At 35.0% G+C, this 27277-nt stretch overlaps 1 protein-coding gene across 1 annotated transcript in view; it reads left to right on the top strand.

Annotated features, from left to right (window-relative positions):
* Positions 1-25850, top strand: part of LOC145681948 (pickpocket protein 19-like) — a 288210-nt gene extending 262360 nt beyond the window's left edge. The window contains exons 11-12 of the mRNA XM_081753550.1: positions 5017-5233; positions 25706-25850. Coding sequence (XP_081609676.1) covers positions 5017-5233; positions 25706-25850 — 362 coding nt within the window. The remainder of the gene's footprint in view (positions 1-5016; positions 5234-25705) is intronic.
* The last annotated feature ends 1427 nt before the right edge of the window (positions 25851-27277 follow it).

Genomic DNA, 27277 nt, shown 5'->3' on the forward strand with positions numbered 1-27277 from the left:
TATTTTTTCTCAATGAAGATATTGTACAGCGTTGTCAAACGGTAAAAGAATATTTAGTTATTTTTGCACACATATTGGGAAAAAATATTATTTTACACTGTGAACGAGAAAAACTCAAGTGATATGTGCCTCTGCGACACACAACTAACGAGAGAACCTATCTAAGTGTAACTCTGACTTCGAGTCGAGACTAAGGCCGTTGGATACCTTGTCCCAAAAGAACATAACACGAAAAGGGATGCATTCTTGATCGCAACCGTTGCGAATATATAAGCGTGAAAACTTAGAAATTGAGCTCCATACTGTGACGATGTGCTGGTCTCTTTCTGTTTACTTAGTTTGTTAATTTCCACATATCAATAAGAACTGCTAACGCTATGATTTAGCGGGTGTCACAAAAGTATTTTAATTAAATTACACTATGATTTTCATGAGAAAAGTTGATAAATATAGGGGAATGACAACACTATTTCTAAAAAGTAACTTTATTACATAACTAAAATGGTAATATGCAACAACATTTAATTGAATGATTCAACAAGAGTGATTTGATATCTGATAGTTCATTTGATAGATTGATACCTTAATTTAGTTCGATTAACAGGCAAGATATTCAAATATTTAAGTTATTGGAGATGGAAAATGAAAAACAACTATGCGACAACAGTTCTTAATCTTCAGAATTTTATGGTGGGTAAACGGAACATTTTGACGTACTGCATGACATATCTAAACCTGAAATTTATGATGGAACAAGTGCTTATACCTGCCTTATGGTATTATTCTTGTAACTCTTAGAAGTTGTGACGATGATTCTGTCAGCTCACAATCGACGTCTCGAATTTCTTGAACCTCTGCACCTCTGGACCTCTGAAACGTCTGAACTTCAGAAGTTCTGACCTTCTGAACTTCTGAACAACCGTTTGAGACCTTGAGATCCTTTTATATTATTCTCAAGGGACACACGCAAACCTCCTATCAGTCAGTTCATCCGTTTTATCATCTCGACAAATATGAAAACTTATTGCTCTTTTGCATTCTGATTGGCTTCTAGAGACTGCCGCACCCAAGATACGTGGCGTGTAACACATTTACAACACGTGCATTGTCACAGCCGGAAGAATTCAATATCATGGTTTCTAGACTTATCTATAGATTCCTAACTATTTAACCAAGTTCCGCACATTAATGCGGCGTCACGTTGTCAAAATTATAATTATGTATCCTGTAGGATGACTCGTAGTATACTCATAGTATAGTTACTCATAGTATACGATAGATGACTATGAGTAACCTTCGACAAGTAAACTTCCTAAAAATTTGCGCAGCAAAAGCAACATCAGTCACCTTCAGAAGGTTTTACGTACTTCTTTTCTCTGTAGCTAGCTTCTGACAAATAAAGAGAGAAAAATGTCTATTAAAAGGCATATTAATCAAAATAATATTTTTCAATTCCTTCAATAAAGAGCAATGTAACCATATTTTTGGATTCAGCGTCACAATACTATACATTACAAAGTCAGATTCCGGGTCAGATTTTCCGAAACTGTCGGGTAAGGTAACTCAGCGAATGAAATTAGTGGGGGAGGCCAGCATCTTTTGAATGAAAATTTGTGTCCCCGGCGCACTCGCAGGTTCCCAGACGGGGTCCAACTCAAAATTTGCAAATGTAACCTGGGGTCAAGTAGCATACTGTATGAAAGCTATTGTTAATTAAAAGAAGATACAACAAATCTCAACTCTCTACGATAAGCCTGTATCAACGGGCAACTGGCTAAAATGTCAATACAACCTACATCAGAAAATCTACGGCTACGCTTCGAAATCCGTTAAGTTGCGACAATAACAAAACAAAAAAACACGTTTAAAAGTCCAAGGTATTGAAGTAAAGCAAATTGCTGCAGTCTCTCATAGAGTCGCACAACAGACCTTATCCAAGCATAAGTGTGACTTCGAATGACCAATGGACCATAGAATAACCATGACCATTGGATTTCGTGTCCTTGAAGAGAAGTATACATTGTCAATCGCAACCGTCTTGGAGGGTGAGAAGGTGGAAAGGCAACGGTATATGCTTCGCGCATCGGGATCCCAGATTCATAGATTAAAACATGAAATTTCTATCGGAGGATTTGCTGAACGAGAAACATGATAGTGAAGAAGAACACGAAAGATCATGAAACTGTGAGGCAACTTGGAGAGGAGTGAGGTTGGAGAAACCTAGAATAATGCTGCAGAAATAAAACATCGGAGGATGCTTTTGAGAGAGAGACTCTGCAGCAATTTGCTTTACGTCAACATCTTCCACTTTTAAACGTGTTTTTCTGTTTTGTTATTGTCGCAACTTAACGGATGTAAAATCGTGGCCATAGCCTTTCTGATGTAGGTTGTATTGACATTTTGACCAGTTGCCCGTTTGCACAAGTTTATCGTAATGAGTTGAGAATTTTCTATGTTCTTTTATTTAGCCATAGCTTTCATGCTGTATGCTGCTTGACCGCAGGTTCCATTTGCAAATTTTGAGTTGGACCCCGTCTGGGACCCTGTGAGTGCCCTGTTGACACAATTTTTCATTCAAAATTTTCCAGGATTCCCACACTAATTTGATATGTATTCGCAGAGTTTCCTTACCCGACCGTTTCCGAAAAATCTGACCCGGAATATGACTTTGTAATGTATATTGTGGAGCTCAATTTCTAAATTTTCACGCTCATATCTTCGCAACGGTTGCGATCGAGGATGTATCCGTTTTCATGTTATGTTCATTTGTTACAAGGTATGCAACTGCCATAGTCTCGACTCGAAGTCACAGTTACACTTGGATAGGTTCCCTCGTAAGTGTTACTAAAACGGTTACACCTTTATAACTTTCTCGAGTAACTTTAAAACATTTGCGAATTTTAGCTAAGGCATTATGTCACAACAAAATTCAGTCCACGATACATGTCCTCATAGAATTAAATCAGAATATGAAAATTCGGCAGTTACGTTCATTTGGCGCCCAACCGTCGATGTAGATAAAACTATATTTAGAACTGCACTTCAGAATGTCAGAGGACTGCGTATTCGAATTACAGAGCTTAATAAAAGTATTTAATCCAATGTTATAGTGTAATAGCCGTAGTTGAGATCTGGATAGAATTGAATATTAAAGATGCTAGGAACAAAACATGATCGTAACGGTGGTGTATTAATTGATTACAAAATAAAATACTTTCAGTTTCTCTTGACTAACTGGACCTGTGAAAATCATGTATTATCATGAAAATTGTAATTAATCATACTACGCCATTTTCATTTGTATACCATATTTACCCTATCCTCAAAATTAATTACGTATGCATATTAAATTGATACAATTTGTACATTCTGTCCAGTGAGTCCACGCATACTCCTTATAGCTGATTTTAGGTTATCTGAAATTACAAACTGTAGTTAATATCACAGTAAGGATTCACAGACATATAATGTCCTACATAACTTCATGTGCTCTTAGAATCTTACAAATGAAAACTATGTTGTTATAAGCAATAACACAACATTAAACTTATTTCCCACCGATGTTAAAGCACTCGCACTACATAGCGAAACTCAAACTTCAGTACAAGCTAATGAACATGATCCCAACATCTCATTGAAATAATATATAGTAGAAACAAGGAAGTAGGAAAAAGCAAATAAATGTTGTTCGGAACTTTTACAATACCGGTTTTAAACTGATATATGAGGGAGTTTTGAATATCAGCTGGGTTGAACTTAATCAATGTCATACAAACGAGACACCTTATTGTTTCGTAGTTGTTGCTATAAAGGTTTAGATTAGACATTAAAAAAATAACTATACTTTACAAAACGATTTGCCCCATCTCTGACTTTCCTTGATATTCACGAAAGAATTAATTGAGCACCCATGAATAAATTAAGTCATTAGGCTAACTGTAAATGCGGTATAGGAAAGGATATTAACATCGTAAACAATTTCACAATTTAAGTAGAAAATAAAAAAAAATGTTATTAATGGTTGTTTAAAATTTATATCAAAATTGAGATAAAGAACTGATGCTGTTTTACAAGTCGTAACGATACAAAGAACAGGAAAAAAAAACACTTTCACATATAAGAATAAAATATTGAAAAGAAATCAGGAAATTGACAATGAATACACCGAACACTTTCTTTATACCTTCAAATCCCACCTTGCCTCCTATCACTGAACTTTTGCAAAGTAAATTAAACTTCTTGATCCACTTTCACTATACTAATTTTCTGTCTCCAAAGTTGAAAAAGTCATTAAAAGACTCTAACCCAAAAAAAGCTTTTGGCGATGATGAAATCTCATCATAGCCAAATTAAGAGGTGCATGCAACTATTTGCTACCTTTAGCTCGTGTCTTTAATTTGTCTTTATCAAATGGAGGATCCCCACAAAATAGAAAACTACCCTTCTGTACCCTATTCCTAAGTGTAAAGGAGCTGAAAAATCGAAATCTACAAACCAACAGCCATACTAAGCACAAAAGCAAAAATGTTTGGAAGTAATCATTATCAACAACTATTATTGCATATAATGCCCAATATATCCCCTAACCAACAAGAGTTTTTACTCGGCAGATCCATTGTTACAAACGTAAGTCCTTTCACTGAATTCATAGCCGCGTATATTTAATACAGAAAGCTAGTTAATGTTACGTATACTTACATACATGAGTAGAACTTTCTACCTCGTTTCGTTTACTATTATATTAAGCATAAATTTGTATGTCACTATTTAAACTGGTTCGTTCTGAAGAAACTAACGTATTAATGGCAAAGGTTATGTACAGTTGTGTAGTAGATTAATAGCTGAAAGTAAGAAAATAAAAACAGTTCTACTATTGAAAGGCGTAAATACATTTATTGCATTATACTGTATCACTTTGTTGATAATTGACACCTAAAATGTACATTTGGTTTTAGTTGTTAAATACTCTCATAAATTGATTGATAGTCAATACGTATTGTCTTAATACATTTTCAGTTAACTTCGGTGGAATTGGAAGCCTGTTTTTTGGAGGAAGTGTGATGGCTCTTATTGAGTTGCTATATCTCATTTCTCGAGAAATACTTCGAATACTCCTTCGTTTTTATCAGATTGGCAGAGGAACAACTACTAGCTCAACACGGCAAAGAGGAAAGGTGTATTTTAATGGGAAAGTGTTCCCTGTAATGCCTCTGTACAGAAGACGGAACTCAAGGTCTGTAGCCTACCAAGCATTGTTCGTAAAGCTATAAATTATTTACTAAACCAAATGACTCCACTTAGTATATATATATATATTGATCTATCTATACGGTTTGACTCTCTACTTTGCTCATAGATACTTAAATATTTACAAGGAATATTGCAACTTATATCTTGATCAGATGATGACCTAGAATGTCAAATAGGTAGTACGTACAGCAACATTTCTTACTTACGGAAATTTAAACGCAGATTGTAGTTTGAATATACGTATTGGTATATATGAACAAAAACACCACAGGTGCAAAAAATGCAGCCAAGTTCGTCAGCCTCAAAAAGTGTTGAGATGAGGATGGATAAGCCAAGTTCCCTTGGCCCCTGCATCTAAAAGGAACACTGGAACTTGGCGCGAAGTGTCTAACATATTCCAATAAATTAAGATGTATGTTCCTAGTTTCACGGCCGAGACATTTCAGTCCTAAGGCTAGTGGTGACCCCCAAATCCACCACGCTCACAAACACAACCCCTAAGGCTCATTAACATCATTTACTTTGACACTTCGTAGAGGAATATGAGTTTTCCTTGTCTGGGTTTCGAACCACCAATCTTACTGCAGTATTCTGAATACGTGCCTTAGCTCATTAGCAAAGTTGATATTCCTAAGGTTGATGATGGTCCCAAACCCACCACGCCCACCACCACTATCCCTAGGGTTCCTTAACATCATTTTCCTTTACACCTCGCGCCAAGTTCCAGTGTTCCTTTCAGATGCAGTGGCCAAGGAACTTGGCTCATCTATCCTCATCTCAACACTTTTTGAGGCTGACGAACTTGGCTGCATTTTTTGCACCTGTGGTGTTTTTGTTCATATTTCACTTCTTTTTGTAGTTCACCATGTCAATATCGTATATTGGAATTCTCAATTGTTGCATATTGCTGGATTTAAATTTAAAATTGTACATTTTTAAAGGAGTCATAATGTGTCACATACAACATTAGTTCCCAAGGGCTCTCCCACTGGGAATCGAACCCAAGACCTGTACAAGAAAGCCATTAGAACAGCGGGGAGGATTTTTCTATCAAATATCTGTCAGAGCGTTATGTCCAAACGAGATTCCAATTCATTTACCCAAACTACAAAATCACGATCGCTAACATCTCATTTTTCATTGCCTAAAAACGAAGAGTATCAACAGGGCCCAAAACCCTTGATGCTGAATCCTCGCTGCTACATCACTAGACATAGCTGGTGTTTCAATATACAGTACCTAGTTGTTCTCTACCTTTTCACATTGCGAAATTACGGAGTTCATTACATGACGCGCATGTTGCGTAGTTTCATACTGCCTCGGGTTTTCCTTCCAATGATATACACCTTTTAAATAGCTTGTAAACTTAATCATATTTGCCACCAACATATCCTAACTGTATATAAAGCTACATGAACTGGCATAAATTAAAGGGGTGCTTCCGGTTGATGTGGAAAGTTGAAATGATGAAGGGGATGAAGAATTTTCCCATGTTATTTAAATGGGTGTTTTTTCTTTCTTTTTTTAAACATATAATCTGATGTTTTAGGAACTTGGAATTGGAATAAAAAATTGAAATTCGGTATGGTTGTACGTTTTCATTAGTATTACCTAAATAAATCAGAAAAAAAAACTATTCCAACTTTAGAGTGGTTTTCTGGGGAACTGAAAAATCTTTCCCATGGTACGTATTTATATGGGACACCTTTTACACCACAAAATTATACGGCACTTCCTGTAGAGCTACAATGATTAAATTTGATGTGATTGTAGTTTTACGAAACTAACCGACAGAAAAATTACCGAAAGTAAATATTTTTAATTTTTAGGGAGTCTAAAGGGGAGATTAAGAAATTCCCCATGCTATTTAAATAGGCCTTTATTGGACAAATAATCTCATATTTTAGGTACTTGAAATTGGAATACAAACGTGAAATTCGGTATGGTTCAACGTTTTGGTTAGTATTACCTAAATAAGTCAGTAAAAATGAAAATATCCAAATTTAGAGTGGTTTTATGGGGAACAGAAGAACCTTTTCCATGTTATTTATATTGGACGTCTTCTAACCCCCAAAATGTTTAGGCACTTCCGGCAGGGTTAGAATGATGAAATTTGGTACGATTGTATCCTCCCGGGACTAACCAACAGGAAAATTGCTAAAATTGAATATTTTTAATTTTTAAGGAGTCTAAAGGAAGATGAAGAAATCACCATGTTATTTAAATAGGCGTTTTCCTGGAATACAAAATCTTATCTTTTAGATAGTTGAAATAGGAAAAGAAACTTGAAATTCGGGAATTGTAAGCTTAAGAGGTGTGAGGAAGTAGGACGAACAAAGGCGAGGGTGTGGGGGCGAACCCCCGAAGGGCAAATTCAGGAAATATGAAGAGCAAAAGGCACGAAATTCACTGTTGATGAAAAGGCTGATACGTAAGAGATTCTCACACTGTTCACAGATGGAGACACGAAGTATCAAGAACATTTTTACACAACGACTGTGGTAACTATAATATAACTCTGGTACCAATATATTTACGAAATCGGATACATTTTGTTGCTAGTCTCATATAAATTCGAACAATTGGATTTCTCATTTCGAAAACTTCATTAATTTTAAACATTCTCACCTCTACATTATCTTACTTATCAAATTAATTTCAGTATCTATTTAATACCAATGACTGCAATACAGGAAAAATATTCACCGAAAAAAGACAAAATATTGGCTTTCCTTGTCTGGGTTTCCAACCACGAAATTTACGGCAGTATGTACGTGTCTTAGCCCACGGTTTTAAAAGTTAACTGATTCACAGAACGTGCCTCATTAGCTTGCTTAACTACTTATTACTAGCTTTCACTTATTTTACTCGCACACTGAGAAAAACTGTATGTGGCGTACGTAAAAGCGTTTGTTACATGTGTAAATCCTGTAGTTGTTTGAATTAACGTACTAAACGTATAACTGAAAAAGTATATTTGAACGTACTTTCCGTATAAGTGTTCCGAATAAACGTACTTTCCACACGAACAAAAGACTGTATGTAGGCGGTCAGGATCTCACATACAGATGGCCGTATGTAACTTATAGCTGACGTACGGAATGTACGGAAGACTGTTAGATGTCAGACATCCTGCAACGACATTGTGTAACATCTAAGCGGGAAAGAGGGCAGTGTGTATGTACATATGGATAACGTATGTTAAGTATAGCCAATACACCAGGGAGAAGGGCACCAACTCGACCACTCAGACGATTGACAACATTATCACTATGCACATGATGTGTTCAATAACGGAATCATTCCCGATTTCTGATTGTAAGGACAGTTTTTCTGCTAATGAAAAAATTTCCGTAGCAAATTCCTCAAATTTCATTTTCAAGCCGTTATAGTGTACCTTTATGGAGAGTTTCGCATCTTTATCTCATTAAGAAGTACCTAATGGCTATGGATAGTTTTTCGCCTATAAAAATTCCCATAGTACATTCCTTGAATTTGGAACCTTTACTTACACAGGTCATTACATAAGGTAGATACCATTATGCAGAGTTTCAATTCTCTACCTCATTTGGAAGCAGCTAATCAATGATGAGTGAGTAAATGAACCGATCTCTGAGTCAGGACAATTTTTCGCCCATAGAAAATTCCTTAGCACATTCCTTAAATTTCGGATATTTTTCATATTCAAGCCATTATAAGCTACTTTCGTGTAGACATTCACATCTTCATCTCATTGGGAAGTACCTAATGGCTGCGGACAATTTTTCGTCTATAAAAAATTTCCCATAGCACATTCGTCACATTTCGGACTTTTTCCATACTCAGGTCATTATAAGATACCTTTATGCAGAGTTTCACGACTTATCTCATTGGAAATACAAAATCAATGTGATGAGCGAATGAGTGAACCGATTTCTGCTTGACTAAGGACAGTTTTCACCCATAAAAGTTTTCCATAGCACTTCCTTAAATTTTGGACATTTTCCATTCTCAAGTCATTATAAGGTACCTCCGTGCAGAGATTCATCCTTCTATCCCATTGGGAAGTACCTAATTAACTTGATAAGTGAGTGAGTGAAACGATTTCTTGCTTGGCTAAGGAAAGTTTTTTGCCTATAAAAACTATCCCATTATACATTACATAAAACTTCGGACTTTTTCCATACTCAGGTTATTATAAGGTACCTCTGTGCAGAGATTCATCCTTCTATCCCATTGGGAAGTACCTAATTAACTTGATAAGTGAGTGAGTGAAACGATTTCTTGCTTGGCTAAGGAAAGTTTTTTGCCTATAAAAACTATCCCATTATACATTCCTTAAAATTTCGGACTTTTTCCATACTCAGGTTATTATAATGTACCATTGTGCAGTTTCACGTCTCTGTCTCATTAGGAAGTACCTAATCAATTTGATGAGTGAGTCAGTGAAACGATTTTTTTCCTGGCTAAGGACATTTTTTTGCCCATAAAAAATTCCGCGAAGGACATTCCACAGATTTCGGACTTTTTCCATACTCAAGTAGTTATAGGCTACCTTTATGCAAAGTTTCACGTCTCTATTCCATTGGAAAGTACCCAATGATTTTGATTAGTGAGTGAGTGAATCGATTTTTTGCTTGGCTAAGGACAGCTTTTTTGCCTAAAAAAAACTTTTCCGTAGAACATTCCTCAAATTTCGGACTTCTTTCATACTCAATTCATTATAAGGTACCTTTGTGCAGAGTTCCACGTCTCTGTCTCATTAAAAAGTACCTAATCAATTTGATGAGTGAGTGAGTGAAACGACTTTTTTTTCATGGCTAAAGACAGTTTTATGCCCATAAAAGATTTCCCATAGCACACTTCTCAGATTTCGGACTTTTCCATACTCAAGTTATTGTAGGGTACCTTTGTGCAAAGTTTAGGGTTTCTATCTCATTGGAAAGTACCTAATAAATTTGATGAGTGAGTGAGTGAAACGATTTTTTTCCTGGCTAAGGACAGTTTTTTTCCTATAAATTTTTTTTATAGCACATTCCTCAGATTTCGGACTTTTTCTATACTCATGTCGTTATAGGGTATCTTTATGCAAAGTTTCAGGTTTCTATCTCATTGGGAAGTACCTAATCAATTTGATGAGTGAGTGAGTGAAACGATTTTTTTCCTGACTAAGGACAGTTTTTTGCCTATAAAAATGTTTCATAGCACATTCCTCAAATTTCGGCCCTTTTCCATACTCAAGTTATTGTAGGGTACCTTTATGCAAAGTTTCAAGTTTTTATCTCATTGGGAAGTACCTAATCAATTTGAAGAGTGAGTGAGTGAAACGACTTTTTTCCTGGCTAAGGACAGTTTCTTGCCCATAAAAGATTTCCCATAGGATATTCCTCAAATTTTGGACATTTTCCGTACTCAAATTGTTATAGGGTACCTTTATGCAAAGATTCACGTTTCTATCTAATTGGGAAGTACCTAATCAATTTGTTGAGTTAGTGAGTGAAACGATTTTTTTCCTGGCTAATGACAGTTTCTTGCCTATAAAAAATTTTCCATACCACATTCCTCAGATTTCGGAATTTTTCCATACTCAAGTTATTGTAGGGTACCTTTATGGAAAGTGTCATGTTTCTATCTCATTGGAAAGTACCTAATAAATTTGATGAGTGAGTGAGTGAAACGATTTTTTCCTGACTAAGGACAGTTTTTTGCCTATAAAAATTTTCCATAGTACATTCCTCCGATTTCGGCCCTTCTCCATATTCAAGTTATTGTAGGGTACCTTTACGCAAAGTTTCAAGTTTTTATCTCATTGGGAAGTACCTAATCAATTTGATGAGTGAGTGAGTGAAACGATTTTTTTTCCTAGCTAAGGACAGTTTTTTGCCTATAAAAAATTTATCATAGCACATTCCTCAGATTTCGGACTTTTTCCATACTTATCTCGTTATAGGGTACCTTTGTGCAAAGTTTAGGGTTTCTATGTCATTGGGAAGTACCTAATCAATTTGATGAGTGAGTGAGTGAAACGATTTTTTTCCTGGCTAAGGAGAGTTTCTTGCACATAAAAGATTTCCCATAGGAAATTCCTCAAATTTTGAACATTTTCCGTACTCAAATTGTTATAGGGTACCTTTATGCAAAGATTCACGTTTCTATCTAATTGGGAAGTACCGAATCAATTTGTTGAGTTAGTGAGTGAAACGATTTTTTTCCTGGCTAATGACAGTTTCTTGCCTATAAAAAATTTTCCATACCACATTCCTCAGATTTCGGAATTTTTCCATACTCAAGTTATTGTAGGGTACCTTTATGGAAAGTGTCATGTTTCTATCTCATTGGAAAGTACCTAATAAATTTGATGAGTGAGTGAGTGAAACGATTTTTTTCCTGACTAAGGACAGTTTTTTGCCTATAAAAATTTTCCATAGTACATTCCTCCGATTTCGGCCCTTTTCCATACTCAAGTTATTGTAGGGTACCTTTACGCAAAGTTTCAAGTTTTTATCTCATTGGGAAGTACCTAATCAATTTGATGAGTGAGTGAGTGAAACAATTTTTTTTCCTAGCTAAGGACAGTTTTTTGCCTATAAAAAATTTGTCATAGCACATTCCTCAGATTTCGGACTTTTTCCATACTTATCTCGTTATAGGGTACCTTGGTGCAAAGTTTAGGGTTTCTATGTCATTGGGAAGTACCTAATCAATTTGATGAGTGAGTGAGTGAAACGATTTTTTTCCTGGCTAAGGACAGTTTCTTGCCCATAAAAGATTTCCCATAGGATATTCCTCAAATTTTGGACATTTTCCGTACTCAAATTGTTATAGGGTACCTTTATGCAAAGATTCACGTTTCTATCTAATTGGGAAGTGCCTAATCAATTTGTTGAGTTAGTGAGTGAAACGATTTTTTTCCTGGCTAATGACAGTTTCTTGCCTATAAAAAATTTCCCATACCACATTCCTCAGATTTCGGAATTTTTCCATACTCAAGTTATTGTAGGGTACCTTTATGGAAAGTGTCATGTTTCTATCTCATTGGAAAGTACCTAATCAATTTGATGAGTGAGTGAGTGAAATGATTTTTTTCCTGGCTATTGACAGTTTTTTGCCTATAAAAAATTTATCATAGCACATTCCTCAGATTTCGAACTTTTTTCATACTTACCTCATTATAGGGTACCTTTGTGCAAAGTTTAGGGTTTCTACGTCATTGGGAAGTACCTAATCAATTTGATGAGTGGGTGAGTGAAACGATTTTTTTTCCTGGCTAAGGACAGTTTCTTGATCATAAAAGATTTTCCATAGGACATTTCTCAGCTTTTGGACTTTTTCCATACTCAAATTGTTATACGGTACCTTTATGCAGAGATTCATGTTTCTATCTAATTGGGAAGTACCTAATCAATTTGTTGAGTTAGTGTGTGAAACGATTTTTTTCCTGGCTAAGGACAGTTTTTTTGTCCATAAAAAAATTCCCATAGAACATTCCTAGGTTTTGGACTTTTCCCATAATCAAATTGTTATAGGGTACCTTAATGGAAAGTTTCAAGTTTCTATCTCATTGGGAAGTACCTAATCAATTTGATGAGTGAGTCAGTGATTCAGTGAGCCTGAAAACTGCATATTTTGGGGGTCCAGTACTGGAATATGGTTGAAGGTAGGAATGTGAGATTTGGCATATGAGTACATCTGTGGGATATCTCCTTACATTCTTAATTTCTTGTTTCTTCCCTTAATAGAATCGTTTTTATCATTATAAGGTACCTTTATGCAGAGATTCATCCTTCTATCTCATTGGGAAGTACCTAATTAATGCTATGAGTGAGTGAGTCAGTGAGTGAACCGATTTCTCCTTGGCTAAGGACAGTTTTCACCCATAAAAAATTCCTTTAGTACATTAGTTAAATTTCAGACCTTTTTCATAATCAAGTCATTATAAGGTACCAATATACAGACTTTTACGTCAATATTTCATAAACAAGCACTTAATCAATGTGACGAGTGAATGAATGAACCGATATCTGCTTGGTTAAAAATAGTTTTTCAGCCATAAAAAAATTCCCATTGCATATTCCTCACATTTCGGAATTTTTTTACACTTAAGTCATTAGAGTTTCATGATTCTATCTCGTTGAGAAGTACCTAATCAATTTGAAGAGTGAGAGGACGAACCTATTTATGTTTGGCTAAGGACAGTTTATCGCCCATAAAAAAATCCCATAGCACATTAATCATATTTCGTACTTTTTCTGTACTCGAGTCATTATAGGGTGCTTCTATGCAAAGTTTCACGTCTATATCTCATTCAGAAGTACCTAATCAATTTGACGATTGAAAGAATGAACCGATTTCTACTTGGCTAAGAACAGTTTTTGGCCAATAAAAAATTCTCATAATACATGCCACACGTTTCGGAATTTTTCAATGCTCAAGTCATTATAGGGTACCTCTATGCAAAGTTTCACGAATATATCACATTGGGAAGTATCAAATCAATTTGATGTGGAAGAGAATGAACCGATTTGTGTTTGACGAAGGACAGTTTTGCGCATAAATAACTCCCATAGCAATTCCTCACATTTCGGACTTTTCCCATATTCAATTCATCATGAGGTATCTTTATGCAAAGTTTCACGTTTCTATCTCATTGGGAAGTATCTAATTAATTTGATGAGTGAGTGAGTGAAACGATTTTTTTCCTGGCAAAGGACATTTTTTGCCCATAAAAAATTCCTATAGTACATTCCTCAGATTTCGGACTTTTCCATACTCAAGTCGCTATAGGATACCTTTATGCAAAGTGTCACGTCTCTATCCCATTGGGAAGTACCTAATCATTTTGATGAGTGAGTGAATTAATCGATTTCTTGCTTGGCTAAGGACAGTTTCTTGCTTATAAAGACTTTCCCATAGAACATTCCTCAAATTTCGGACTTTTTCCATACTGAGGTCGCTATAGGGTACCTTTATGCAAAGTTTCACGTTTCTATCTCATTGGGAAGTACCTAATCAATTTGATGAGTGAGTGAGTGAAACGATTTTTTCCTGGCTGACTACAGTTTTTTGCCTATAAAAACTTTCCCATAGGACATTCCTCAGATTTCGGACATTTTCCATACTCAAGTTATTGTAGGGTACCTTTATGCAAAGTTTCAAGTTTATATCTCATTGGGAAGTACCTAATCAATTTGATAAGTGAGTGAGTGAAACGATTTATTTCCTGGCTAAGGACAGTTTTTTGCCCATAAAAAATTTCCAAAGCACATTCCTCAGATTTCGGACTTTTTCCATACTGAGGTTGTTATAGGGTACCTTTAGGCAAAGTTTCAAGTTTCTATCTCATTGGGAAGTACCTAATCAATTTGATGAGTGAGTGAGTGAAACGATTTTTTTTTCCTGGCTGAGGACAGTTTTTTGCCTATAAAAGCTTTCCCATAGAACATTCCTCAGATTTCGGACTTTTTCATACTCAAGTTATTGTAGGGTACCTTTATTCAAAGTTTCAAGTTTATATCTCATTGGGAAGTACCTAATCAATTTGATGAGTGAGTAAGTGAAACGATTTTTTTCCTGGCTAAAGACAATTTTTGGCCCATAAAAAATTCCCATAGCAGATTCCTCAGATTTCGGACTTTTTCCATACTCAAGTTATTGTAGGGTACCTTTTTGTAAAGTTTCAAGTTTATATCCCATTGGGAAGTACCTAATCAATTTGATGAGTGAGTGAGTGAAACGACTTTTTTCCTGGCTAAGGACAGTTTTTGGCCCATAAAAAATTTTCAAAGCACATTCTTCAGATTTCGGACTTTCTCCATACTGAGGTTGTTATAGGGTACCTTTAGGCAAAGTTTCAAGTTTCTATCTCATTGGGAAGTACCTAATCAATTTGATGAGTGAGTGAGTGAAACGATTTTTCTCCTGGCTAAGGATAGTTTTTGGTCCATAAAAAATTTCCCACAGCACATTCCTCAGATTTCGGACTTTTTCCATACTCAAGTTTTTATAGGGTACTTTTGTGCAAAGTTTCACGTTTCTATCTCATTGGGAAGTACCTAGTCAATTTGATGAGTGAGTCAGTGAGTCAGTGAGCCTGAAAACTGCATATTTTGGGGGTCCAGTACTCAAATATGGTTGAAGGTAGGAATGTGAGACTTGGCATATGAGTACATCTGTGGGATATCTCCTTACATTCTAAATTCATGTTTCTACCCTTAATAGAATCGTTTTTACAAAACCTGGAAATCGGCGATTTTACCCAAAACTCTTGTTCGTGTATAATATGCTTACGGCATTGCAGGCCAGTTTTCATTTTCTTCCTGGAACTTGGCTGCCATGCACTGCCGTGCATGTTGATTAGACTGGTCCTTAATTTCTCGGCTTCCGAGATTTTATTCTGTCTCTATCCCAAAAAGTGTTACAATATATCTAACAATATATATATTGAAGCCTGTAGGTTTAGTATTGCATTCACTTAATCTCTCTATTCACTTCTGTTCTTTGCTAACCTATCAACTTTTCACCATATATTTATATTTCAGCGATATCTACCTTAATATTCTCCTCTGTTCTGCTTCTAGGTCTTCCTAGCCTTTTTTTTACAATTGACTTTCCATTTAACATTTTGAAAGTGTTTATTCTTTCTTCCCTTATAACCAGATACCATTACTACCAGAGTCATCTAAATTTATTAATTCTAAAAATATTAGTGAAATTGTATGAGTTATAGAGTTTTTCATTATGAAGATATCCATCTCCGTCTCCGTTGGGTACTAATAATCAAGTTACGATTTTATATTCGTACATTTACGTATGCGTTTTTCCTCATAGTAGCGAATATGTTTCGCAGCTGTGCAGTGCAACAGGGATAATTATAATTCACTTGTCTTTAAAATGGTTTCAGTTCATTCCAAAATTGCGCATCAGAAAAAAATGGCTCTTGAGAATGATTTTAAATCTTGCCCCAACTTCAACTATTGAATTCATTTACAATTTTAATATTAAACCACAGACTATATAAGTGTTTATTAACTTGTAATTGCATTTCCAAATTTGTAAGGAATCTTTATACATTGTCTTATATTTGTTATATGCCTTATATTTTGCAGTGTGATTGCATTTGAAATTATAAGTCAGTAGAAGCATAATTTGAGACTACTCAATTTAATTAGTTTTTGCATAAACTCTTTCTTTTGGCTCATTTAATGAGTGAGACAAAAGATTAGGACATCCATATATATGTACCTATATAGTAAGTGGAAGGTTTAGCCTAACTTTTATATGCATGTTTCATTGATGCCGAGGCCTGTACCATATCTTGACATTTGATACGGTTTTCCATGTTCGAAATTTCGGCAGGGCTGTATATGAACATGGTGTGTATCATTTTAGATATTCTATTTCTTTCCCTTTTATTACAATAAAATTATAAAAATGTCAAAAATTTGGGTTCGTTGGCCTATTTTTTCCATTTCATGATTCCTATCATTGGGAGCAAGAGTAGGAGTCAATTAATGTTAATGTGACATTAAGCCAAACATTCGACAATGGGTATCATGGAATCTATCCTCAAATTTCCAAAAAGGTGCGTTCAACTATTGCTCACATTATTAAAAATATGTCAAAAAATTAAAATTAAACCAGAGTATCTACTTTTGTGCGTTTCATACCACCATGTTATTCCTTTTAACAGTTAAAAAGTGCGGATAAAATCACATTTCCGAGATTTGTCTTTTTGAAAGATGGGTAAATTCCAAATAAATGTTAATTGGGATACTTTTGACATAATGTATTTTCCTATGTGATGAAATTTCTCACTGTATATCGTTTATCAATGAGTAAAAAACCTTTGCTTATTTAAGAGACATACCTACATAGATGGCCATTTCAATTTTATGAAACTAACAGTTGATTTATCACCCATTTGAACCCGTTGTTCCAAAATTGGAACATTTTTTACTTTACTTTTATTTTTCATATTACGTGAATAAAGGTAACAATTTTTGTATGGACCTCTTCATTTGGCACCAATGGTTTACCAAATGACCTATCTTTGTCTTGAATTGGCGCGAATGATGTGTACTGTTGATATTAGTTGCGTTGAATAAGAAGAAATTATGGTGTCTCAAAGGAGGTAAGTAAATGTTATGTTCGTTTATGAATTTTCTACCTGTATAATACTCTTTAGGTAGGAGAAGTATTAAGTTTTCAGTGCATGTGAAATGAAACAATTGATTATGATTGTTATTAATAAAATAGTTTTATAATTTTGACTGTTCCAATATCGGAACAACGGGATCGAACAAGTACATGAAGTTTGCATTTTGTTTGTTCCATTATTGGAACAATGGGCGTAAATGTACCCATTAAACTATATAATATGGTAATTTTATTGGATGCGTTAGTAATTGTTTCGTACATTTTATGAGCGTATTTTAATTTGATGCTATTTGTGCCGCTTTTGAGGGCATTTTGCGCTTGCACTCGGAATTTATTGGTATCATGGAAGAGGGAAAATGTATACACAAAAAATTGATTTAATTGCTACACCCACGCGGTACGTTTTTCAGTTGAGTTGAGTTGATTGTGAATTTAACGTTCCTTTCAACAGCAAGGCTATATGAGACGTGACCTACTCATTAAAGTGGAATCCGAACCACATGAGCGCTCGCCGGGGATCGAACCCGGTCTCCCATGCCAAACGCGTGTACGCTAACCGCTTAGCCACGAAGGAGCTCTTTTTTCAGTTGAAAGACGATAGCCAAATAGAGTTGCAGGTGTCTTGATCGCTCATTCACTGGATCGTACATTTATTTACCTATATATGCCTGAGAATGCCTGATTACATTTTGTAACATTTATTATTGAGTTCACTTTACTGCAGTGAGATAAAAACAGTAAATTTTGGACATAGATAAAGGCATATTATATAGTTATATTTTATAGGTACTGTAGGAGAATTATTAGCAGCCTACACTATTTTACAGGCCCTGGCCTCCTTTATTTCACTTCCTTTCCCAATGTTATCATTATATTGGTCACTAAAATGGATCAATACAGCCTTTGAGCTGTATCTGGTAGCTTGTAAATAAATAAATATTTTATGTTGTTTTATATTTTAAATGTGTATTTCACAACTTCATATGGATTTTATTTATTTCTAGAAATACTGTTTTATTTCAGATTGAGTGCGAACGGCCCCGGGTTCCATTCCCGGTGCGTGCTCTTGGTCGAAAGGTGTAAGAAGCTTTTAGGCCAGCCATCCTGAATGAGGATTTCCTAGGTTTTCCTCGTTCACACCAAGCAAATGCCGGGGTGATACGTAACATATATGTCCGAGGCCGCTTCCTTTCTTCCCCAGCACTTTAGACTTCCCTTTCCCTGGAGAGTGTTCTCGCCGAGGGAAGTCATTTGTCAACGTGACGGGATAACATGGCGACAGATGCCGAAAGCCCAGAAATCTAAATCTTCCCTCCCTATTTCAGATTGACTGTTGACGAAATTATCAATATGCTTGCTAAAGGAGAAAATATTCTTGGTGCAGATATTATCATTACACCACCAGAAAATGAAGAGTTCTCGGAAGAAGATTAGCAGATATAGAGAGGCTATCTATAAATCAATTGCTCGCTAAGGAAAGGGCTTCTTTTGCAGTAACGCAAAGCGGCCAGCTGAAAAATGAATTTATAAGTAAGAGTTTGTTGGATGATGACTCTTCGAAACCTAGTACATCTAATGAAAGTCAGCCTTCTGCAAAGTCACATAAGAAATATAATCCCAACAACGTGCAATTCTTGGAAGACCTATTTCGAACCAATTTCGACCGGTCAACAAACGAGCAATAAATGAAGTGGGATATGACAAAGAATTACATTTCATTGTAAAATCAGAAAGACAATCAAGATGTGGACAGTGAATGTAACACAACTTGGAAGTCCTTCTTTTACTTCTATCAGTAGTAAGAATGTGATGTATTGGAAAATAAGTATAATGTAAAAAATCTGTTATTATGCGAATATGAATAATATTAACATGTTTCAATATTTGTATACTTTGTATCTAATGAATATTGCAAATTATTGTAAAATTTGCATCCTAAAATTTTAAGGAAATAATTCTTTAGCCTGGCTAAATTGAAATATTTTCTTTCAGAAACCTGTACCCTTTCAGGCCCGTTGTTCCAAAAATGGAACATTACCAAATTAGGGGTCCATGACATTTTCGTGAACCATAATGTATTTAAACATGCTATTTACCTTTATTTTTACCAATCTGACAGGAACCAAGATTAAATTCAACAAAAAAATTGGGTTTAAATGGGTTAAATAGTTGAAATGTGAATTATAACTATCATATGAGTACGTTTGCTTGGCTTATGTCATTTTGTTATGGCATCAATGTTCTATGCAAAACCTTTGTAAAATGTATTCTCGTTGATATGGTGAGGGTTAACCAGGAATTTAACCGATACATATTGTAGGCTAAGTTCATGCTATACAATATTTATTCATGCACAGCGTGGACCAAAAGTGAGCGTATCTCCATTTAGTTCCAACAGTACAGTGTTAGTTATGCTAGAATGATTTTAGACAGTTACCACGAAGCCTTAAGCGTTTTAAGAGTCACACACATTGGTATGATCACCATCCATGTCGCAATATATCTGAATTCCGCACTAAATTCTCGCAGATGTTTTGTGTATATACTCCGGAGTCACGAAAGTGAAGGCGTGTTCCTGAGGAGCTCGAATTCCTGCGTTGTGTGATATCGAGTGTTTCTTACCTGTTGCTTCATGAAATCCCAGAGAGCATAGTTTGGTGTCGTCTGACCGGGAATTCTTTGAGGTCACACAAAGGAAGTAGGAGATGTTGCACAATCTCTTCCAATCCAGCGGAAAGGAAACGCCTGATTGAGGTAATTGCGCACTTAAATCACGAAGTGCGCTGACACACCATTCTGCTGTATTACATCACTGTCTTTGATACCATTTTCCTTCACTTGAGGCACCTACCACTTATTAAGCATCTCCAAGTAAGAATGTCCATTAACATTGTCTTCGAAAAATTAAGGCCCGAAAATGAGTGTTGAGCTCGTTTCATTACACACCATCATGTGTGGTGGGTTTCTCTCCATGTCTTTGTAAAACCGAGGTTTTTCCTTACACCATATTACAACGTTCCGAGAATGCATACTCCGGTGATACCACACTTGTCTGTGAAGAGGACTCCACCACGGGATCGTTCGGAAGGAAATGGCTTACGGAGAGTTCTGCATGCCTCTTTCCGCTTGTCCATGTGGGCGTTACTCAGTTCATTCACATGCGTTGGAAGTTAGACCTTCAATGCTAGATCTTCTTCCATTTGCCTCATCATGGCTCTCCGAGGAATACTAAGCTCCGAAGATGTTTTACATGTTGATTTTGAAGGCGACTGCTTCACTGATGCTTCCACTTCACGGCATGTTTTCCTCCGTTTTATCGGTCAACTGTCTCAGGAAATATCCTTCACACTGCCCGTTGCAAATGCACATTATTCTCATCCAAACATTGTTGCTTTTGTTGGTGGATTAATACGAAAGCGATGTGTAAATTTCACTTTAACACTTTCCGTGTTGTCAATTGTGTAACACCTTTCGTAAAGCCAAATTACTCCTAATCTTTGTCCAATTCTATATAGATCACTTTGATTACTCCAGATCACTGCTAAACTGTTGCTAAACAGAAAACAAATGAACATGAATGGCAATGTTGATAGATAATCCCAAGCAGTGTTACCAAACAAATGTGAGTAAAACCTAAAACCATGAGAAAACAGCAATTAGGGGTATGCCTACCTCCGTCCATGCTGTAGTTAACGGACATTTTACATTATGGATCATTGTTTCATATCTCTCGTTAAGCTATAGGTTCATATGATATACAGTTTCTTTGTTAAATAAATATGAAGTTACAAATTAATAATTTTGAGAAGGTTAACTTTTACACTGACAAATTTTGATCTTTCGTTTTCAATTCTAAATAATTCATTTCTTCCTGTTCCAGTGAAATATCAGAAACTTTTCTTCAGAGTAGAATGTTTCCTGCACAACGTTTCTTCATTCATTGATTGTTATTACATCACATTTCATCTTAATTGGTGGTTAATACTGTAGAAAAGCAAAGCTTAGATCGTTTTTACTTTAAATATCAATACAGAATTGATTGAAATTATTTTGAATCCTCTAAAGAGAGATTATTTTGAAAGATCCTCTAATATAATATATTTCCCACCCAAAATCTTAACTCTGTTTATTTATCTGACTTACATTGTATCGTCAAAAATTCATGTAACGAAATTCGAATTAAACTTACTTTCTGAACCACATTTAACCAGTAAAAGTTTCCATCATTACTAAAATCTCAAAAATAGTCTTTCCAGAAATCGAAAATTTCGTAGAAAAGAAAATATGAAATAATAAAAATTGAAAAATCTTGCAGGTGAGAATGAAAATTTTAGTGTACTAAACGTTAATTAACAACAAGCACCTTTGTTCAGAAAAATATGTTTTCTGACTTCGAAAGTATTGAAAATTATATAAAAGTAATTAGGACAATTTCAAAAATAATGTTGTTATTAAAGATGTATTTTCATCAGCACAAAAATATCAAAGGATCTGAGAACTACTATTAATGTTCCAGCAATCTCTTTTGCGATTACATAAATAAGGATAAGTTTCATTAAATACTTTCAAAAAAGTTGAATGAAGAAAAACAGTAACTCTTTATGTTTATATTTTAAAATGAATTAAAACAACTTATCCAAATAAACGAACCTCCTGATTCTGGTAAAGGAAAAGTGTGTTTGCTGTGGGAACAATGAAAACTGCACGAACTTTGTTGACTGTTTTTAGATATTAATTGTTGCAAACTTAGCTTTGTGTGTCCCTGAGGCGATTACCTACAGAAGTACGTGGAATCCGAACGATATTGGCATTGATCCACTTACCCTGAACATCGGTAGGTGAAAAAAATCGAGTAATTTAAATTAACAAGTGTAAACAACTAATATCATTCATTTATTGATCGTTATTTTTAAATACTGAAACACCTTCGGTAATTGTTTAAGAATTAAATGCTGATAATTAAGTAATAATGTAATGTTTGTTCGTACATTATGCGTTTTAATTTAAGTACCTAACAAAACTTTTAGCACTGTTTTGAAAGAGTTCAGTTGACTTGATTTTGAGTTTAACGTCCCTTTCAGCAGCAGGATATATGAGACAAGACCTACTAATTAATTCGGAATCTGAAGCACATGAGCCGCTGCCGAAATAGAACCCGGATCCCTCACGTTAAAGACGTGTACGCTAACCGCTTAGCCACGAACGATCGTGTGATATCAGCAAAATATAGTAATGGTTTTCTTCAAGATTAACTTAATGAACAACAAGATTGAAGGTGATTCATATGAAAGTAATAAAAGGAAAACGTTACCAAAAAAGGTAAACCTAAGATGCCTTAATATTTTAATATAGGTAACAAAAGAATGAAACAAACCTATAAAGAAATCTTAAACTATTATTTTAATTAAAGACTGGCTTAAAGTTTAATATTGATTTTCAACTGTATGGGTATACAAGACATGAACTATTGCTTAACATGAAATCTGATTCTAATATGCTCCCACAGAAAATCGAACCAATATTTCTGAAAATCTTAAAATAGTAATGACTACCAATAGGCTTTGAAATAGAATTAACTCGTGTATTCACTCATATCACCATAGAAGATAATAATCCTAATCAAGGAAGAAGACATGTAAGGTGAAGTACACTCCAAACCAACTTTTTTTACTTTTCCACACAACATTCTAACTAACTAACTAACTCTATGGCCTATGGAACCCGAAGGTTCAACGCCGCGTTTACAAAAGCTCTCCACTGACTTCTATCCTTAGCTAACTGCATCCAGTTTCTACTTTGTATTTCAATCTCTGCGAGATCTATCTGAATATTGTCCTCCCATCTGCGCCTAGGTCTTCCTAATGGTCGTTTTCCAATTGATCTTCCTTTCAAGACTTTGAAAGCGTTTCTACTTTCTTCCATCCTAGCTACATGACTTACCCACCTAAGCCTCCTAGACTTGATGACCCTAAAAATGTTGGGTAAACCATATAAATTATGTAGTTCCTCGTTATGAAGTTTCCGCCATTCTCCATTCCCGTTCCTCTTGGGTCCGAATATTCGTCTCTGGATCCAATTCTCAAATACTTTCAGTCTATGTTCTTCTCTCAGAGTAATGAACATGTTTCGAAACCATACAGAACAACAGGCATGATTAACGTTTTGTATATTTTAAGCTTCAAATTCCTCGACAGAATTTGCGACGACAAGAGATTTTGAACCGAATAGTAAGACGAATTCCCTGCATTGAGTCGACATTTAATTTCTCCGTGAATATGATTTTTCTCTGTTAATATTGATCCTAGATATTTGAAACTATCCTCTTCATCAAAAGTATTATTTAATATTTTAACGCATCCATAATTTCCTGTATTCCGGACCCGACGCATTTCCATGTATTTGGTTTTCTCTGCATTTACTTCTAAACCCATGTCCCTGCAAGCGTTTAATAAGATCTCTGCATTTCTATCTATGGTTCTCCTATCATCCCCTACTAAATTTACATCATCAGCATAAACTCTAACCTGGTGAATACCATTCAACTGAAGGCCCTGGTTGTTATCTTTGATTTTCCTTATAGCGTATTCCAGAACGAAGTTAATTAATAATTGCGACAACGCATCTCCTTGTTTCAGGCCATTTTCCACGTGAAAGCTCGTGAACAAAAATATTCATACCCGGACTTTACTCTGGGATTCATTTAAACATATCTTAATTAATCTAATTAGCTTTCTCGGTATTCCAAGTTCTGTAAGAACGTTGTATAAAGTTTCTCTCCTAACAGAGTCGTACGCCTTTCTAAAATCAATAAATAGTTGATGTACCGGGGTATAGTATTCCCACTTTTTTCGAGTATTTGGCGCATGGTAAATATTTGGACGATAGTTGATCGATTTCGTCTAAATCCGATGATAATCTCCAATAATTTCATCTGCGTATGGGGTCAGTCCTGCTACGGTTAAAATCCTTACATATTTGATTTTTAGTAATTGTTTACCTACAACCCGAAAGGAAATCGACCAAGCAAACATATGCAAGTATATATTGTGGGTCTTTTACTACATTACCTAAATATAATTTGTGATAATTTCAGGGAAAAAAAACGTAACGAGCTTTCATATACATACTTCCAATACTCGATGGGGCAAGTAAACGTACATATTGGCAAAATTTGGAAGAGTAGGTTCAATGCAGCTTATTAAACCCTGTATTCAGACGTTACTTCATAAACCCTCTCAAAAGGAAATTGATTACCTCGAGGACCTACATGTTTTGAATTTTTGGTAGTTACGTACTCAGAAAACGAGAAGTGCTTTCTACTCTTATAGAGATGTACACCATGTTAATATACAACCCTTCCAAAATTTGAGGGCGTCGGCCGGAGTAGTCAACGACAAATTCGGAAAGGGGAGACTTTTTAATCCTCTGGGTCATTGTTGCTGGGTATAAAACCCAGGAACCCAAATTTTAGGACATCACGAACTTATATAAATATATATCATATGCGTATGTGTAGGTACTTTTTTTAATGTTGTTCTATAGTTTGAAACTGAAACAATTTTATTTCTTAAAACTTGATGTATTAGATAAATATTAGGAATAAATGTTCCATTTCTTTAGAAGATAGACTAATTATTAGAAAAAGTATAAAGAAGAAAGAAAAATCGCTGCCGATATTTAATCTTGTTTTTGTTCTACGACGATCATTATTTAAAAATGGAATGCATGATTTCATCACTGCCAGTTTGCATACTAGATTAACGAAGAATCTTGTAGGATGCTGAACCAACTAAAAATATTTGTCGATATTATTAAACATTTTTGGTTTATAAATGTTGAAATTTACAACAGAGTTAATCATTTTTACCACTTCCGTTTATAATAAGGTAATCTTTCTTTAGCTATTGAACTGAGTTCTACAAACCTCTTATTGCAATCCGTATTTTTTTTCCCGTAGAGCGAACCATATGGAAAAGGTAACCGTTTGATTTTAAGCATTGTATGTTTGAATGGAAGTACAAGTAGGACATCACATTTATAATAGGCACACTGCATCGACTAGGAATAAGATTGTTTGACATTTTTAGCTTTTGAACTGATATTTGTCGCCAGATGGAAAAATCTGTTTTTTTTTTGTTTTTTTTTTTTGAAATTCCAACGGTTATATACACCATATGTGATAAGTGCTCACCTTCTTAAATTAATATTTCTTAAGTATTAGGATGCGTTTAAGCTGTTCCTCGTCATTATGGTATATGCTTCGTTAGTAACATATCCGTAACACTACATTAGATATTTTATCATTTTAATACTATTGTAGGTTTACGCAGTTTGCAAAAGACGCAGCACACAATGCCTGGGCATCATTTCGTCAGGTACTACAGGAGTTTCTCAGTTTGTCAAATCTTGACGGCATTAAGCATGTCATCACTTCATCTTACTGGATTACCAGGCATGTTGAGTAGATAATTTATTATACACTTGTGTTGTAACGCTAAATTAGTTATTTTATATGTTATATTAGCTTAATTTCGCATTTAGTCACAGATCAGAAACTTCATACTAATTCCTCTATATCCCGACTTACTTCGACCAGTGTCCACATTCATGGCACATGTTCCCAATAAATTTGGAAGCGATAACCTGGAATTATTTTCAGTTTTATAGACTGCTTGTAATCTTATGAAAGGCACATAGCTTAACGCATCTACGCCAGACATCGACATTTGATGCGTTTAATGGTTACTCCTACTATAATAATATTCCGAATGAATGTAATTGATATACTATTACACATTTGGACCGCACATATTAAAATGTTTTATATATTGCTCTTTTCAGCAATTAGATGTTTCATTCTGTGTGTTTGCTTGTAATAATAATTATTATTGTTATTAATATTATATTAGTAATAACAAATATTCTAGTACCATTAATAGTAATATAAGTTAGTGGCGAAGGTTCTTCCACCTATATATAATAGTAATTTTCACTAAATAACCATTGAAAATACTACAACTAACAACTTAAAATATTTGCAGAAATTTTCCTTTGCGTTTAAGTTTAGATGAGATCGAATTTGGGGAGATGGATATTTGAAATGAAATGGGCCCTTTGAATATGTTATTTTTACTATACTTTTTATTTTTGATTGTATTGGACGTGTAACCCTCAAAGTGCATAACTACATAACTGTACAGTACATAGCCGTTCTTGCACTTCCAGACTGTAAATTACAAATGTATTGCAAAATTAATAGCTACTTGAGGTGAGTTTCAGAAGGGGAATAATTTGTTTCTCCTCGAGAGATATTTAAATCAGAACGAAAGGCTCGCAAATTTTCGAAAATACTACCCTAGCATCCAGGTTTCTAGATTGGCGCTTTCTAAAATTGCACTCTCTAAGATGCTGGTGAAATAGAGTGATTTTGAGTGTTCTCGAGATGTGCGAAACAATTAGGAACATAAACATAGATTTGGCAGAATTTTGATAAATGCGGTTGTTAAAAGGTTTTAAGGACTTGAGGAAATGTCAGTATTCGTGTGATCCGCGGAACTAATTTGAAATATTATCTCGAAATTTTGTGCAGTTTTCTTCTTGCTCTCTAGCCTATAGTACGGACTGGTTTCGTCGAAATGCTTACTCGAAAGTAAGGTTGAGTATTGAATTAGTTATATTGTATCATTTATATTAGTTTTATTGTGCCGATTATAAGATTAAATACTTAAGAAAGGTGTATATCCATATAAATATCAAGATTCAATTAAATTGAAAACAACAAAACCACTTCCAAAAGAAAGAAATCTTTAATAAAATTACCAAACCTTATATAATTGATAAAGAATATGAAGGTGAAGAATAATTGGAAATTGTCCAATACTAAAAACCTTAC

Source organism: Thermobia domestica, chromosome 1 (genome assembly GCF_964235325.1).
Source record: "Thermobia domestica chromosome 1, izTheDome1.hap1.1, whole genome shotgun sequence".
Lineage (NCBI taxonomy): Eukaryota > Metazoa > Arthropoda > Insecta > Zygentoma > Lepismatidae > Thermobia > Thermobia domestica.